This window comes from Lolium rigidum, chromosome 3, assembly GCF_022539505.1.
Source record: "Lolium rigidum isolate FL_2022 chromosome 3, APGP_CSIRO_Lrig_0.1, whole genome shotgun sequence".
In the NCBI taxonomy this organism is placed as follows: Eukaryota; Viridiplantae; Streptophyta; class Magnoliopsida; order Poales; family Poaceae; genus Lolium; species Lolium rigidum.
In genome coordinates this window covers 79631212-79643269 of record NC_061510.1, presented here as the reverse complement: position 1 = coordinate 79643269, position 12058 = coordinate 79631212, and the positions used below count along the sequence as shown (strand labels likewise).

The 12058-nt window shown below is 48.2% G+C and overlaps 1 protein-coding gene across 1 annotated transcript; it reads right to left on the bottom strand.

Moving 5' to 3' along the window:
* Positions 1-7112: 7112 nt before the first annotated feature.
* On the bottom strand, positions 7113-9812 carry LOC124701850 (protein DETOXIFICATION 48-like). Its single transcript, XM_047233949.1, has 2 exons — positions 9338-9812; positions 7113-9040 (listed from the first exon to the last, which is right to left on the bottom strand). Exons 1-2 carry the CDS (start codon positions 9488-9490, stop codon positions 7268-7270), a joined length of 1926 nt encoding a protein of 641 aa, XP_047089905.1. The 5' UTR covers positions 9491-9812; the 3' UTR covers positions 7113-7267.
* Between the last annotated feature and the right edge of the window lie 2246 nt (positions 9813-12058).

Genomic DNA, 12058 nt, shown 5'->3' with positions numbered 1-12058 from the left:
TACAGTAGTAAACAACTTCCAAGACACAAATATAAAACAAAAATACTGGAGTAAAAACATGGGTTGTCTCCCATAAGCGCTTTTCTTTAACGCCTTTCAGCTAGGCGCGAAAGTGTATCTCAAGTAACATCGAAGGGTGGTGCACCTGCGGCGGGGTTTGGAGTTTTCTCAACCATGCATAGTATATTAGATACATAAGTTTCAGCGTCTCCCTTTTCATTAGTCTTGGGCTTTCTACTCTCATCAAACAAATTTTCAGGAACAAGCCAAGCATAGTTATGTTCTAGTGCATCATTCATAGCTAGGAGTTTACATGGTATTGGTGCTTTGATCTCCCCACCATCATTAGCATTATTAGTGTACCTTATCCTATCCATATCCATTTTTTCAAGGAGACTAACAAAATTAGTATGAGAACCAAGCATATTAAATTTAGCGAAGACCTTTCTAGCTTCTCTTGCTAGACCGCCAAATTCTCTAAGAAGGGTTTCTAAAACAAAATCTTTCTTTTCCCCCTCTTCCATATCACCAAGTGTAAGAAACATGTGTTGGATTATAGGATTCAGATTAACAAATTTAGTTTCCAACAAGCGAACTAAAGCGACGGCAGCAATTTCATAAGTAGGAGCAAGTTCTACCAAGTGTCTATCTTCAAAATCTTCAACGGTACTAACATGGGTGAAAAATTCTTCTATGTTGTTCCTCCCAATTATAGACCCTTGTCCTACCGGTATGTTCTTTGCGGTAAAATTAAAAGGAAACATGATGAAATAAGTAAAGTAAATGCAAGTAACTAATTTTTTTGTGTTTTTGATATAGAGTGTAAGACAGTAAATAAAGTAAAGCTAGCAACTAATTTTTTTGTGTTTTGATATAATGCAGCAAACAAAGTAGTAAATAAAATAAAGCAAGACAAAAACAAAGTAAAGAGATTGAGAAGTGGAGACTCCCCTTGCAGCGTGTCTTGATCTCCCCGACAACGGCGCCGGAAATTTGCTTGATGCGTGTAGTTGACACGTCCGTTGGGAACCCCAAGAGGAAGGTGTGATGCGCACAGCGGCAAGTTTCCCTCGATTAGAAACCAAGGTTTAATCGAACCGGTAGGAGTCAAGAAGCACGTTGAAGGTTGATGGCGGCGGGATGTAGTGCGGCGCAACACCGGAGATTCGGCGCCAACGTGGAACCTGCACAACACAACCAAAGTACTTTGCCCCAACGAAACGGTGAGGTTGTCAATCTCACCGGCTTGCTCGTAACAAAGGATTAACCGTATTGTGTGGAAGATGATTGTTTGCGGAGAAAACGAGTAAAACAAGTATTGCGACGAGATTTGTATTTCGGTATTAAAGAATGGACCGGGGTCCACGAGTTCACTAGAGGTGTCTCTCCCATAAGATAAAAGCATGTTGGGTGAACAAATTACAGTCGGGCAATTGACAAATAGAGAGGGCATAACAATGCACATACATGACATGATAAGTATAGTGAGATTTAATTGGGCATTACGACAAAGTACATAGACCGCCATCCAAGCTGCATCTATGCCTAAAAAGTCCACCTTCGGGTTATCATCCGAACCCCCTCCGGTATTAAGTTGCAAAGCAACGAGACAATTGCATTAAGTATGGTGCGTAATGTAATCAACAACTACATCCTCGGACATAGCGCCAATGTTTTATCCCTAGTGGCAACGAGCACAACACAACCTTAGAACTTTACGTCACTTGTCCCGAGTGTCAATGCGGGCATGAACCCACTATCGAGCATAAGTACTCCCTCTTGGAGTTAAAAGTAAAAACTTGGCCAGAGCCTCTACTAGAAACGGAGAGCATGCAAGATCATAAACAACACATGTGTAATAACTTGATAATTAACATGACATGGTATTCTCTATCCATCGGATCCCGACAAACACAACATAGAGTATTACGGATAGATGATCTTGATCATGTTAGGCAGCTCACAAGATCCAACAATGAAGCACAATGAGGAGAAGACAACCATCTAGCTACTTGCTATGGACCCATAGTCCGGGGGTGAACTACTCACTCATCACTCCGGAGGCGACCATGGCGGTGTAGAGTCCTCCGGGAGATGAATCCCCTCTCCGGCGGGGTGCCGGAGGAGATCTCCGGAATCCCCGAGATGGGATCGGCGGCGGCGGTGTCTCGGTAAGGTTTTCCGTATCGTGGTTTTTCGCATCGGGGTTTCGCGACGGAGGCTTTAAGTAGGCGGAAGGGCGGAGTCGGGGGCCGGACGAGGGGCCCACACCACGGGCGGCGCGGCCGGGGCCCGGGCCGCGCCGGCCTATGGTCCGGGGACCCGGTGGCCCCCTCCGGTCCTTCCGGGTGTTCTGGATGCTTCCGGTGGAAAATAGGAACACGGGTCTTCGTTTCGTCCAATTCCGAGAATATTTCGTTACTAGGATTTACGAAACCAAAAACAGCAGAAAACGAGAGCGGCACTTCGGCATCTTGTTAATAGGTTAGTTCCAGAAAATGCACGAATATGACATAAAGTGTGCATAAAACATGTAGGTATCATCAATAATATGGCATAGAACATAAGAAATTATCGATACGTCGGAGACGTATCAAGGTTCTGAAGATACATGCATGCATTAACGACTGCATCCTCTACCGCGGTGAATACGAGAATTTGAATGAATGCCCGGTATGCACTTCATTGCGTTATAAGATCAGAGGTGATGACCCTGGTGACGATGTTGAGGGCGAGAAACCCAGGAAGAGGGTTCCCGCCAAGGTGATGTGGTATGCTTCTATAATACCACGGTTGAAACGTCTGTTCAGGAACTAAGAGCATGTCAAGTTGTTGCGATGGCACAGAGAGGACCGTAAGTCGGACGGGGAGATGAGACACCCCGCTGATGGAACGCAATGGAGAAAGATCGACAGAGAGTTCAAAGATTTTGGAGCTGACGCAAGGAACAAAATATTTGGTCTAAGTACAGAGAATCCTTTTGGCGAGCAGAACTCCAGCCATAACACCTGGCCCGTGACTCTATGCATCTACAACCTTCCTCCTTGGTTGTGCATGAAGCGGAAGTTCATTATGATGCCAGTGCTCATCCAAGGTCCGAAGCAACCCGGCAACGACATCGATGTGTACCTAAGGCCATTAGTTGATGAAACTTTTACAGTTGTGCGGTAGACCTGGTGTACGTGTGTGGGATGAGCACAGAGGAATTTGACCTACGAGCGTTGCTTTTCGTAACCATCAACGATTGGCCTGCTCTTAGTAACCTTTCGGAACAGACAAATAAGGGATACAATGCATGCACGCACTGCTTACATGAGACTGAAAGTGTATATTTGGGTAATTGTAAGAAGAACGTGTACATGGGGCATCGTCGATTTCTACCCCGAAATCATAACGTAAGAAAGAAAGGCAAGCATTTCAACGGCAAGGCAGATCACCGGTCGAAGCCTGTGGAACGTACTTGAGTGCTTTGAGGTATTTGATATGGTCAAGGATTTGAAAGTCATCTTTGGAAAGGGTCCTGGCGGACAATCAGTTCCGCAGGGAGTTGACGGGCACGCACCCATGTGGAAGAAGAAATCTATATTTTGGGAGCTAAAATATTGGAAAGTCCTAGATGTCCGCTCTGCAATCGATGTGATGCACGTTACGAAGAATATTTGCGTGAACCTGCTAACCTTCTTGGGCGTGTATGGGAAGACAAATGATACAAACAAAGGAAGCACGGCAGGACCAGCAACGTTTGAAAGACCCAGATGACCGGCATCCGGAATGGTTTCAAGGTCGTGCCAACTACACTCTTACCAAAGAAGAGAAGGTCATCTTTTTTGAATGTTTGAGCAGTATGAAGGTTCCTTCTGGCTTCTAGATGTCCCGTTTGACTATGGACGTGAGATTCGTAGGCAAGAAGAAATATTGGAAAAAGCGGAGGCGGAGAAGGAGAAGAAAGCCTTGGAGGAGAAGAAAGAAGAAAGTAAAAAAAGCGGGAAACAAGTTGCCCAGCTCGGGGAACAGAATAAACAATCGATCCCCCCGCTCATAGTCCAAGCCGGTCCGGATGCTATGACGTTGTCCTTCAGAGCCGATATGGATAAGGATTTTGAACTAATGGACCCAGCTATCATAGCAGTTGCTGGAGCGCAGGGAATGATTGTAGCGGAGGCCAAAGAAAGAGCGGCCGAGTTCGGTATGACTCTTCGTGCATGCTTAGGCCGTGAGGATGCGCCAATAAGTGAGGTGGCATTTAAATATGTGCCGAATGGGCCTCTCGTCGAGCCTGCGCAGGAAGAGTGTCTACCAATACAAATGCATAATCTACTACGTTGGTACAAGAATTTCATAAAAAATAAGGTCGGCAAAGAATATATTTATGAGGGAATTAGAGAGGAGCATCACTTCAAACAGTACTCTGTACAAGTTCATATGAGTGAATTGTTCCAGCTGTTCAATCTGCGCGAGCTCGACAAATCTATCATCAGTTGCTACGTTCTGTAAGTTTATTTCTACCTCATCTCGTTCTTCATTGCCTGCACTATATATATTGTCCTAACTATATTGTTGTGTACGCTATTATGCGGAATGAAGCTTGGGGAATGCAAAAAAAGAAACATCTATGATGTTGGGTCCATTGACCCACATATCGTTAATGGATATGTGTTAGAAAGATACCCCCAAGATGTGGAGAGAGACTTGTACAGATTTCTTAAAGAGCAGCAACTCAAAAGTCAAATTCTATTTCCTTACCATTTTGGGTGAGTGTTTCTGTCTTGTGCACATTCTCTTTTGTTTACTCCATGCATGGTATGTCTAATCAAAGAGTTATGCATGACTGTGCATGTAACGTGTCCGCAGGTTCCACTGGATTCTGCTAGTAAGTGAATTTCACACCTCCAGAGTGATCATCATGGACTCTCTGAATATAGATTTAAAGCTTTGGGTCAACATGAGATTAATGCTGCGAAAGTAATTATTTTCAGTCATTTGCGATATATATATCGATCGGCCTTTTTGGTTCATTTCCTAATATCAAGTAACTAATAACTCCCTTGTTCATTTAATTTTCTATGCCCCTGTAGGGTTTGGAAACGGTTCAAAGATAAACTAACCGGTGATTTCAAAGATGACCTAGAATTTAGAAGGTTAGTTAATGTGGATATTCAGCCACCGGGGACCAATCTATGTGAATACTATGTTTGTGAGTTCATCCGGAGACACACCTCTGAGCGGAGGCCGTCTGATAGCAACGTGCGGAGGAATGCCTTGCGGAAGAATCTTAGTCCAGAAGCTCGCTTCCGACCAATTCAAGAGGAATTAGCAGGATTTTTGGTGAGGGAAGTCCTCCATCCTAAAGGAGAACACTATTACGAGGACGAAGAACTTCTAATGCCGTAAATTGTGTATGGAAACTTGTTCGAAGTTGTATATGGTCACTCGAGATTGAATATATATTGTATATTCCTCTTGAATTGTTCTTGTTTGAAATTTCAAACTTGTTTGAAATTGTATATTCATATGCATCAACGTGTAAAGTGTATATAGTGTAGCGTAGAATATGTGTACTGAAACTTCTTTGAAATTAAAATAAAACATAAAAGAAATAAAACACAACGAATTAAAAGAAACCAGATTTAGGGGGACTAAAACCCTAATTCTGCGGAGACCCGGTTGGCCTGGTGAACCGCGACTAAAGGTCCTCCGCCCCGACGAGCGCCTGCCGCCCACGTGGATGGGCCTTTAGTCGCGGTTCGTAAGCAACCGGGACTAAAGGTGGGCCTTTAGTCGTGGATAATTAGTCCCGGTTGCGCAACCGGGATTAATGCCAGTTGCGAACCGCGACTAAAGGCCGTTTTTCTACCAGTGTACTACTGATTCCTTAGGAAATTCTGAAGATTTGAATCTTTGAATCAAACGATCTTTATAGGAAAAAACCCATTCAATTCAAAATCACATGAGACTCCTTCGAATCAAAAGAGCACTAAACTTGTTTTCAAAAAATACATGCAGAAGCATCTTGAAGGTGACGTGGAACCAATGAAATGAATCTAGAGATGAACAAAACCACATGAGTATAGAACAGGAAACCGAAATTGACAGAATTTTTTTTTGGCTGTGAGGTGGCCGTGAAAAATGCACTCATACATAAAAGTCCTTTAAGCTCCCCCTTTTCCATATCTGAGTAGTATCACTTGGTGCTGCTATAAACTGCAAGCTTTATTCGACGTTTGTACGGTGAACAGTGCCAAATATTTGGGGGTAAGATCCTTTTATGAAAAAGATAATCTCAGACTAGCAACCCAGGGGGGAACAGAGGCATTCATCATCGTTCCTTTGCAGCGCCATAAAGTTTATATTCTTCGGAAAATCACAAGCTAGACACCAACTGCAGCTTTTTTTTTCTCACCGAGTGCTTTGTAGATATTAAGAGATTGTACGCTGCCGGCTGCTTTATGAAAAGGAAACGCACAAAAAGGGGTCGCAAATGAGTTGGACATGGAGGCGTTGTGCGTGGAAATGGCAGGAATGAACGGGGCACCACCATTCTCTATTGGCCCGCACGCTTTGCATCCACTCGGGGAACAGCGCTACAGACCTCAAAGCCACCCCTCAAATCATGAAGCAACGCACAGTACCATATGTACAACCATCCATGGATGGATTCCTGCGTATACACGTGTGAAGCACTTTTCGAATTTCATGATCATCACATAATAATAATGACAAAGTGGGACTAATTCTCGGTCGACTAAAAATTAGTTTAATTTTCAGTCAATGGATGTCATCCTAAAATTCATACTTTATAATATTATTATGTGAACATTTTTCGTATTTAGTTATAACTCATTTGCGATTTAAACATCTCGGTTGAATCCGATTTGCAACTGAAAAAATCTCAGTTGCAAGTGTAACTGAAAAGTCTCGGTTGCGACACGACTTGCAACTAAAAATAGATGCATAAATCGCGAAGATCCTTTGATTTTAGACTTGACTTCATAGTAATGGTAATAATATATTTGGCCCCTTTTGGAATAGTATTTACATAAGGCCCCCAAGAGTTGTACATAGCAGTACCAATTAATCTGAGGTAGTAGTAACTAAGGGAGGAAATAACAAGATGAAAAATAAGAAGGCCGACATATAATCATTTCCTCCTCAATACTCTCTCTCTCTCTCGTTAACAAAACCTCACCACCGAAAAAGAAGATGGAGTGGAGATGCATGGATCAAACAAGTCAATAGCAACAGCCTAGAGTTATCAAAACCCAGCACTTTAGACGTAGCCACCCCCATGGCTATCGCCATCGTGCGCCTTCTCTTCCTCCTGCTCGTCTCCCACTCTGATCAGCGGGGCCCTCTCCGAGGCATCGTCGTCCTGCCTCTGATCATTTTCCTCCACCGTCGTACAACCAGCACCGCTGCTGCTGCTGCTGCGCTTGCTGTCTCTGTCAACGGCATTCGTGTCGCCATTGCTGCCGCTGACGCCGCTAGCACCACCGGAGCTGCTGGCCATGGTCATGAGCCCTTCCTCCAGCTTCTGCAGCGGGTCGTCCTCGCTGCCGCCCTCGCTGATCGGCACGTAGCCGTTGTTGCCGCTACCACCGGCATTGCTGCTAGTACTACTCATTGCTGTCTTTGTGCTAGTGGTGGCACTGCTGTTTGAGGTGTTGGCGTTGCATTCGGCGTGGTTGGTGGTGGCAGTGGGTTTTGTTAGCTCCTTGGCGCGGGCCACCTCCACGTCCCAGTCAGTGGCGGCCACGGCGCGCGCCATCCACACCGCGCAGGCCGCCTGCGCCGCCAGGAGGCCGAGCCACAGGCCGGCGAAGCCAAGGCCAGCACCGAACGCTAGCGCCAACCCCACCGGCATGCCAACGAGGTAGAAGGAGGCGAGGTTAATGCGAGCGCCGCTGGCAGGGCGCGCGCTCCCGCGGAGCACCCCGCACCCGGCGGTCTGCGGGAAGTTGCCGAGCTCGCACAGCCCGGCGATGGGGAGCGCCACCGCGGTGAGCCGCAGGATGTCGGAGTCCGACGTGAACATGCGGCCCCAGTGGTTGCGGACGGACACCATGGAGGTGCAAGCGACGGCGCCGATGACGAGGCCGATGGAGAGGGCAGCGCTTCCGGCGCGCCGTGCCCCAGCAGGTCGACCCGCGCCGAGCTGGTGGCTGACGCGCGTGGACGCACCCTGGCCGAGCGAAGAGGGGAAGACGTAGACGAGCGAGGTGGCCTGGATGAGGATGCCCATGGATGCCACGGCGGCCCGCGGGTTGGCGAGGAGGCCCGACAGCACGATCATGAGCTCGTACCACCACCACTCGAGGCAGACCGCGGTGGCGGTTGGGACGGCGAGTCGAAGCATGGCTCCCCAGCCACGGAGGCAGTCGGTGGTCGGGCCCACCCAGGAGTCCCTGTGGGCCCCCGAGATGGCGAGGAAGCAGACGAGCGCGAGGAGCAGGTTGAGGTCGGTGAGCGCCACGGCGAGCGCGACGCCTGCGACGCCCATGCGGAGGCGCACGACGAGGAGGTAGTTGATGGGCCCGTGCAGCAGCACGGAGAAGAGGGAGCAGGCGGTGATGGGCAGCGTGAGGTTCTGCGAGCGGAGGTAGACGCGCAGTGGGTGCAGGACGGCCAGCACGGCCAGGTCGGCGGACGCGTAGGCCGCGAACGTCTGCGCGGCGCCCGCGACGCCCTCGTCCTGGCCGAGCAGCCTGAGGATGTGGCCCGTGGAGGTGATCCAGAGGACGGAGATGGGCAGCGCCACGGCGAGGAGCAGGAGCACGGTGCGGTGGAGCGCGAGGGCCAGGAGCTTGCCCCGGCGTGCGCCGAAGGCCTGGCCGCAGATGGGCTCCATGCCGAGGGCCAGGCCGGAGAGCACGGAGTAGCCCGTGATGTTGGCGAAACCCAGCGCGAGGGAGCCGCCGGCGAGCGCCAGCTGGCCCAGCTGACCGAGGAAGAGCATGGAGATGAAGGAGCGCGAGTACATGACGAGCCCCGTCACCGCCATGGGCACCGACAAGCGCCCGATCGCCCGCGCCTCGCCGGCCATCTGGTGACATCAGTACGCACGTAAGATTATCAGGTGTTGATCAGCTCAGAAAAGAACACTATTTTCCAACAGCACGAGCTTTCCGGTTGCTGTTACTGGGTAGGCAGTAAAATAACAAGCAGTAGCTAGGCTGGTGACCTTTCACGTACTGTAGCTAGCTGATGAATGTCTACCTACGTGTGCATGCCGGCCAGTATGAAATTTACCGGCCGGGCAGGCGCAGATGCATAGCTAGCTCTATCTATTCTAGGTAGAGAATGTGCACATCTACATGTACAGCACTGGGCGTGTACGTACCTTGGAGAGCGCCAGTGCGCGGCCGCCGTGGTGGCTGTCGTCCTCATCGCCGTCCATGGGGTGGAGCAGGTGGGAGGAGGAATTCTTGAAGGAGGTGAGGGGCGGCGGAAGCTGCGGCGGCGAGGGGAGAGGACTGGCGCCGGTGTTGCACATGATGGCTCCTCCCGAGGACGGTCGCCGGCTTCAAAAGTGCTTGGTTGCTGGCGGTGCTTGCGCGCGTGATGCTCTCTCTATCGACCGATCTCCCACTGTTGAAGAAGATATTAGCCGGCGGCTGCTGTCCAGTGCTGATTGGTGGGCGGTGCGAGCTACAAGTACATTTTGACTCCTTGCCTTGCAAACATTTCTCTCTCTCTCTTTCTCTTTCTCTCTCCGTGAGATGGAAGGCTGGCTTTTGTTCGGATTGGTGCTTGCTTGTTTGGCCTTTTGGTCTCCCGGAGTGAGGTGAGGTGAGTTGATACGAGTGGAGGAGGCGTTGTTTGTTGGTTTGGGTCGGCTTGGGGAGCTTGCCCTGCCTTATATACACTCTTGCGCGGGGGCTGGGGGAGCGAGGAGCAGCAGGACGGCCAGCGTAAGTACGTGTCCAAACTCGGGGGGCCGGCCTTTTTTTTTTCAGAGCATCTTGAGCAGTAGGAAAAAATTCACTTTCAAAAGGAGTGTTTGGGAGAGGACAGAGAAATTCATTTTGAGTTCACGAATGCTCATCTCCACCAGAAGGAGCAAAACATTTCCTAAATTCGATTTGGATACAAACTTACTATAACACAATTACTTCAGAACATGAAAGAAACATATTGTTGTGATTACAATCAAAATTAATATCGAAATTGCACGGCAAATTTCTTTTTCGATGGCATGTTTTTTTATTCACCTCATCTTCAACTTTTTTCCATTCATCTTGTTCTTGTACTCATCAATAATCTCGGCTGTTCGCAACTCTAGTTGCATACTTTCATCTTATATTCTCTTGTCATGTTCTTCTATGTTCTTCATCGCATCCTCCATCTTTCGCGTCTTCTCATTAACTACCTCAAGCTCATCTTCCACCTTCTTTTGTCGGTGGATTCTGAAGTTCAAATCTTCTAAGATAAGCATCTTGTCATCTTGGCAATGCTTCAACAAGGTTTTCCAACCACGAGCACCACACGTACAATTCTATAATTTCAAAAAAATCTAATCAAATTCAAAATGGGAAAACCTAGAAATAATCTAACCGCGTTGGAACCATATGCAACACCAATGATGAATCCATTGGCGGCCATGTCCCCGCTCATGGACCATTACACCATGGCAGCGATTTGTGCATGGTAAAGTCCGGCGGGGGCACCGAGGGGAACGACGACGGGAGTGGGCGACGTCGGCCACGACACGAAAAGGACGATTACGGGACGAAGACTGGGGCCACCGAGGGACTAGGAATGTCGCCTAGATGCTCCCAAGGGGCCGCATGGCCGCCGGAGAGGTCTAAAGAAGCTCCACTCGCCTCTAATGGCAACAACGACACAGATTTAGCACGGCGACCCCTCTCCGGCCGAATAGTGTCGATCGAGGGCTGACGGAAGTGTGGGATGGTGGCAGACGGTGGCTGGACACGTACCAGGGGGCACTACAAGATTGCAGCTCTATGCCGAAGGCAATTGCCGCCGGCATAGGATAGGCCCCGTAACCGTCGGGACAGACCTATGCCATCGGCGGCCGTCGGCATAGCGTCTTTGGGATAGGCCCTCGTTAGCAGAACACAAATACATGGCCGTCAGCACAGCGGGGGGCCGGTGTCACCTCCAACGTGGGTTCTTTCGGGAGGGAGAAAATGGAGGACAGTTTCAACGGAGGAAGGGGGTCTTTTTTCGGAGGAGACGTTTTGACTCATAGGTGCAAATGCTCCCATTATATAAAATAATTAAAAAATAATTTTTAAAATGGCAAAAAAAATCTGACATAATTTTTTTGGTGTACATCATGACATTCTATATTAGTGCACAAGTTTTCGTGGAGAAACAACATTTTATGTGGCGTGTACCAAAAAGACAAAAAAAATGTCCTGTAGGTAGTCATGTTATAGCATCAAAATTTGTCTTTTTTACAGGAGCCACAAATTTTTTTAGTTTTTTTCTAAAACTTGTGTACGAAAATAAAATGTGTAGATGTACATGTAAAATTTTATTTTAGAATTTTTTGACACTTCGAAATATTGATTCACATAATAGGAGCAAATGCTCCTATGAGCCAAAGTGAATATCCCGTCTTTTTTCTCCGTCCCGAATAATTTGCTGATTTATAACTCTGCTGGAGCAACGTTTTTAGGAATTGAAAGCCGTTTTCCGTCCGTCTAGTGGAGATGCTGTCATGGAAGGAATATATCGCCGGGCCAGGTCGGAATTACTTGAAGTTGCATCCGCATATATGCCCTTGTCTGAAAATTCCCTATCTCTTCCCTTGGCGGGGAATGGCATAAGTTAGCACCTATGATCTGTCGGAAAAAACAGCTCCAACCCATCTTCGTCGTCCGTCCGCAGCCTCAGCTCCGGCTCTGACAGCGAAGTCATCGACGCAGATTAATTACCCCGCTGCTTTAGCTTTAGCTTTAGTTTTCCTGGCCTTGGTAACTATCAGCTAGTGGCCCTGGTGTCGAGTGATTCAGTGCTTCACTGCCGAACTGTATCTGAGAGGTACGTAGTAGGGTTTGGGATGGGTCGGTCACAAGTCTCTCTGAACCCGATG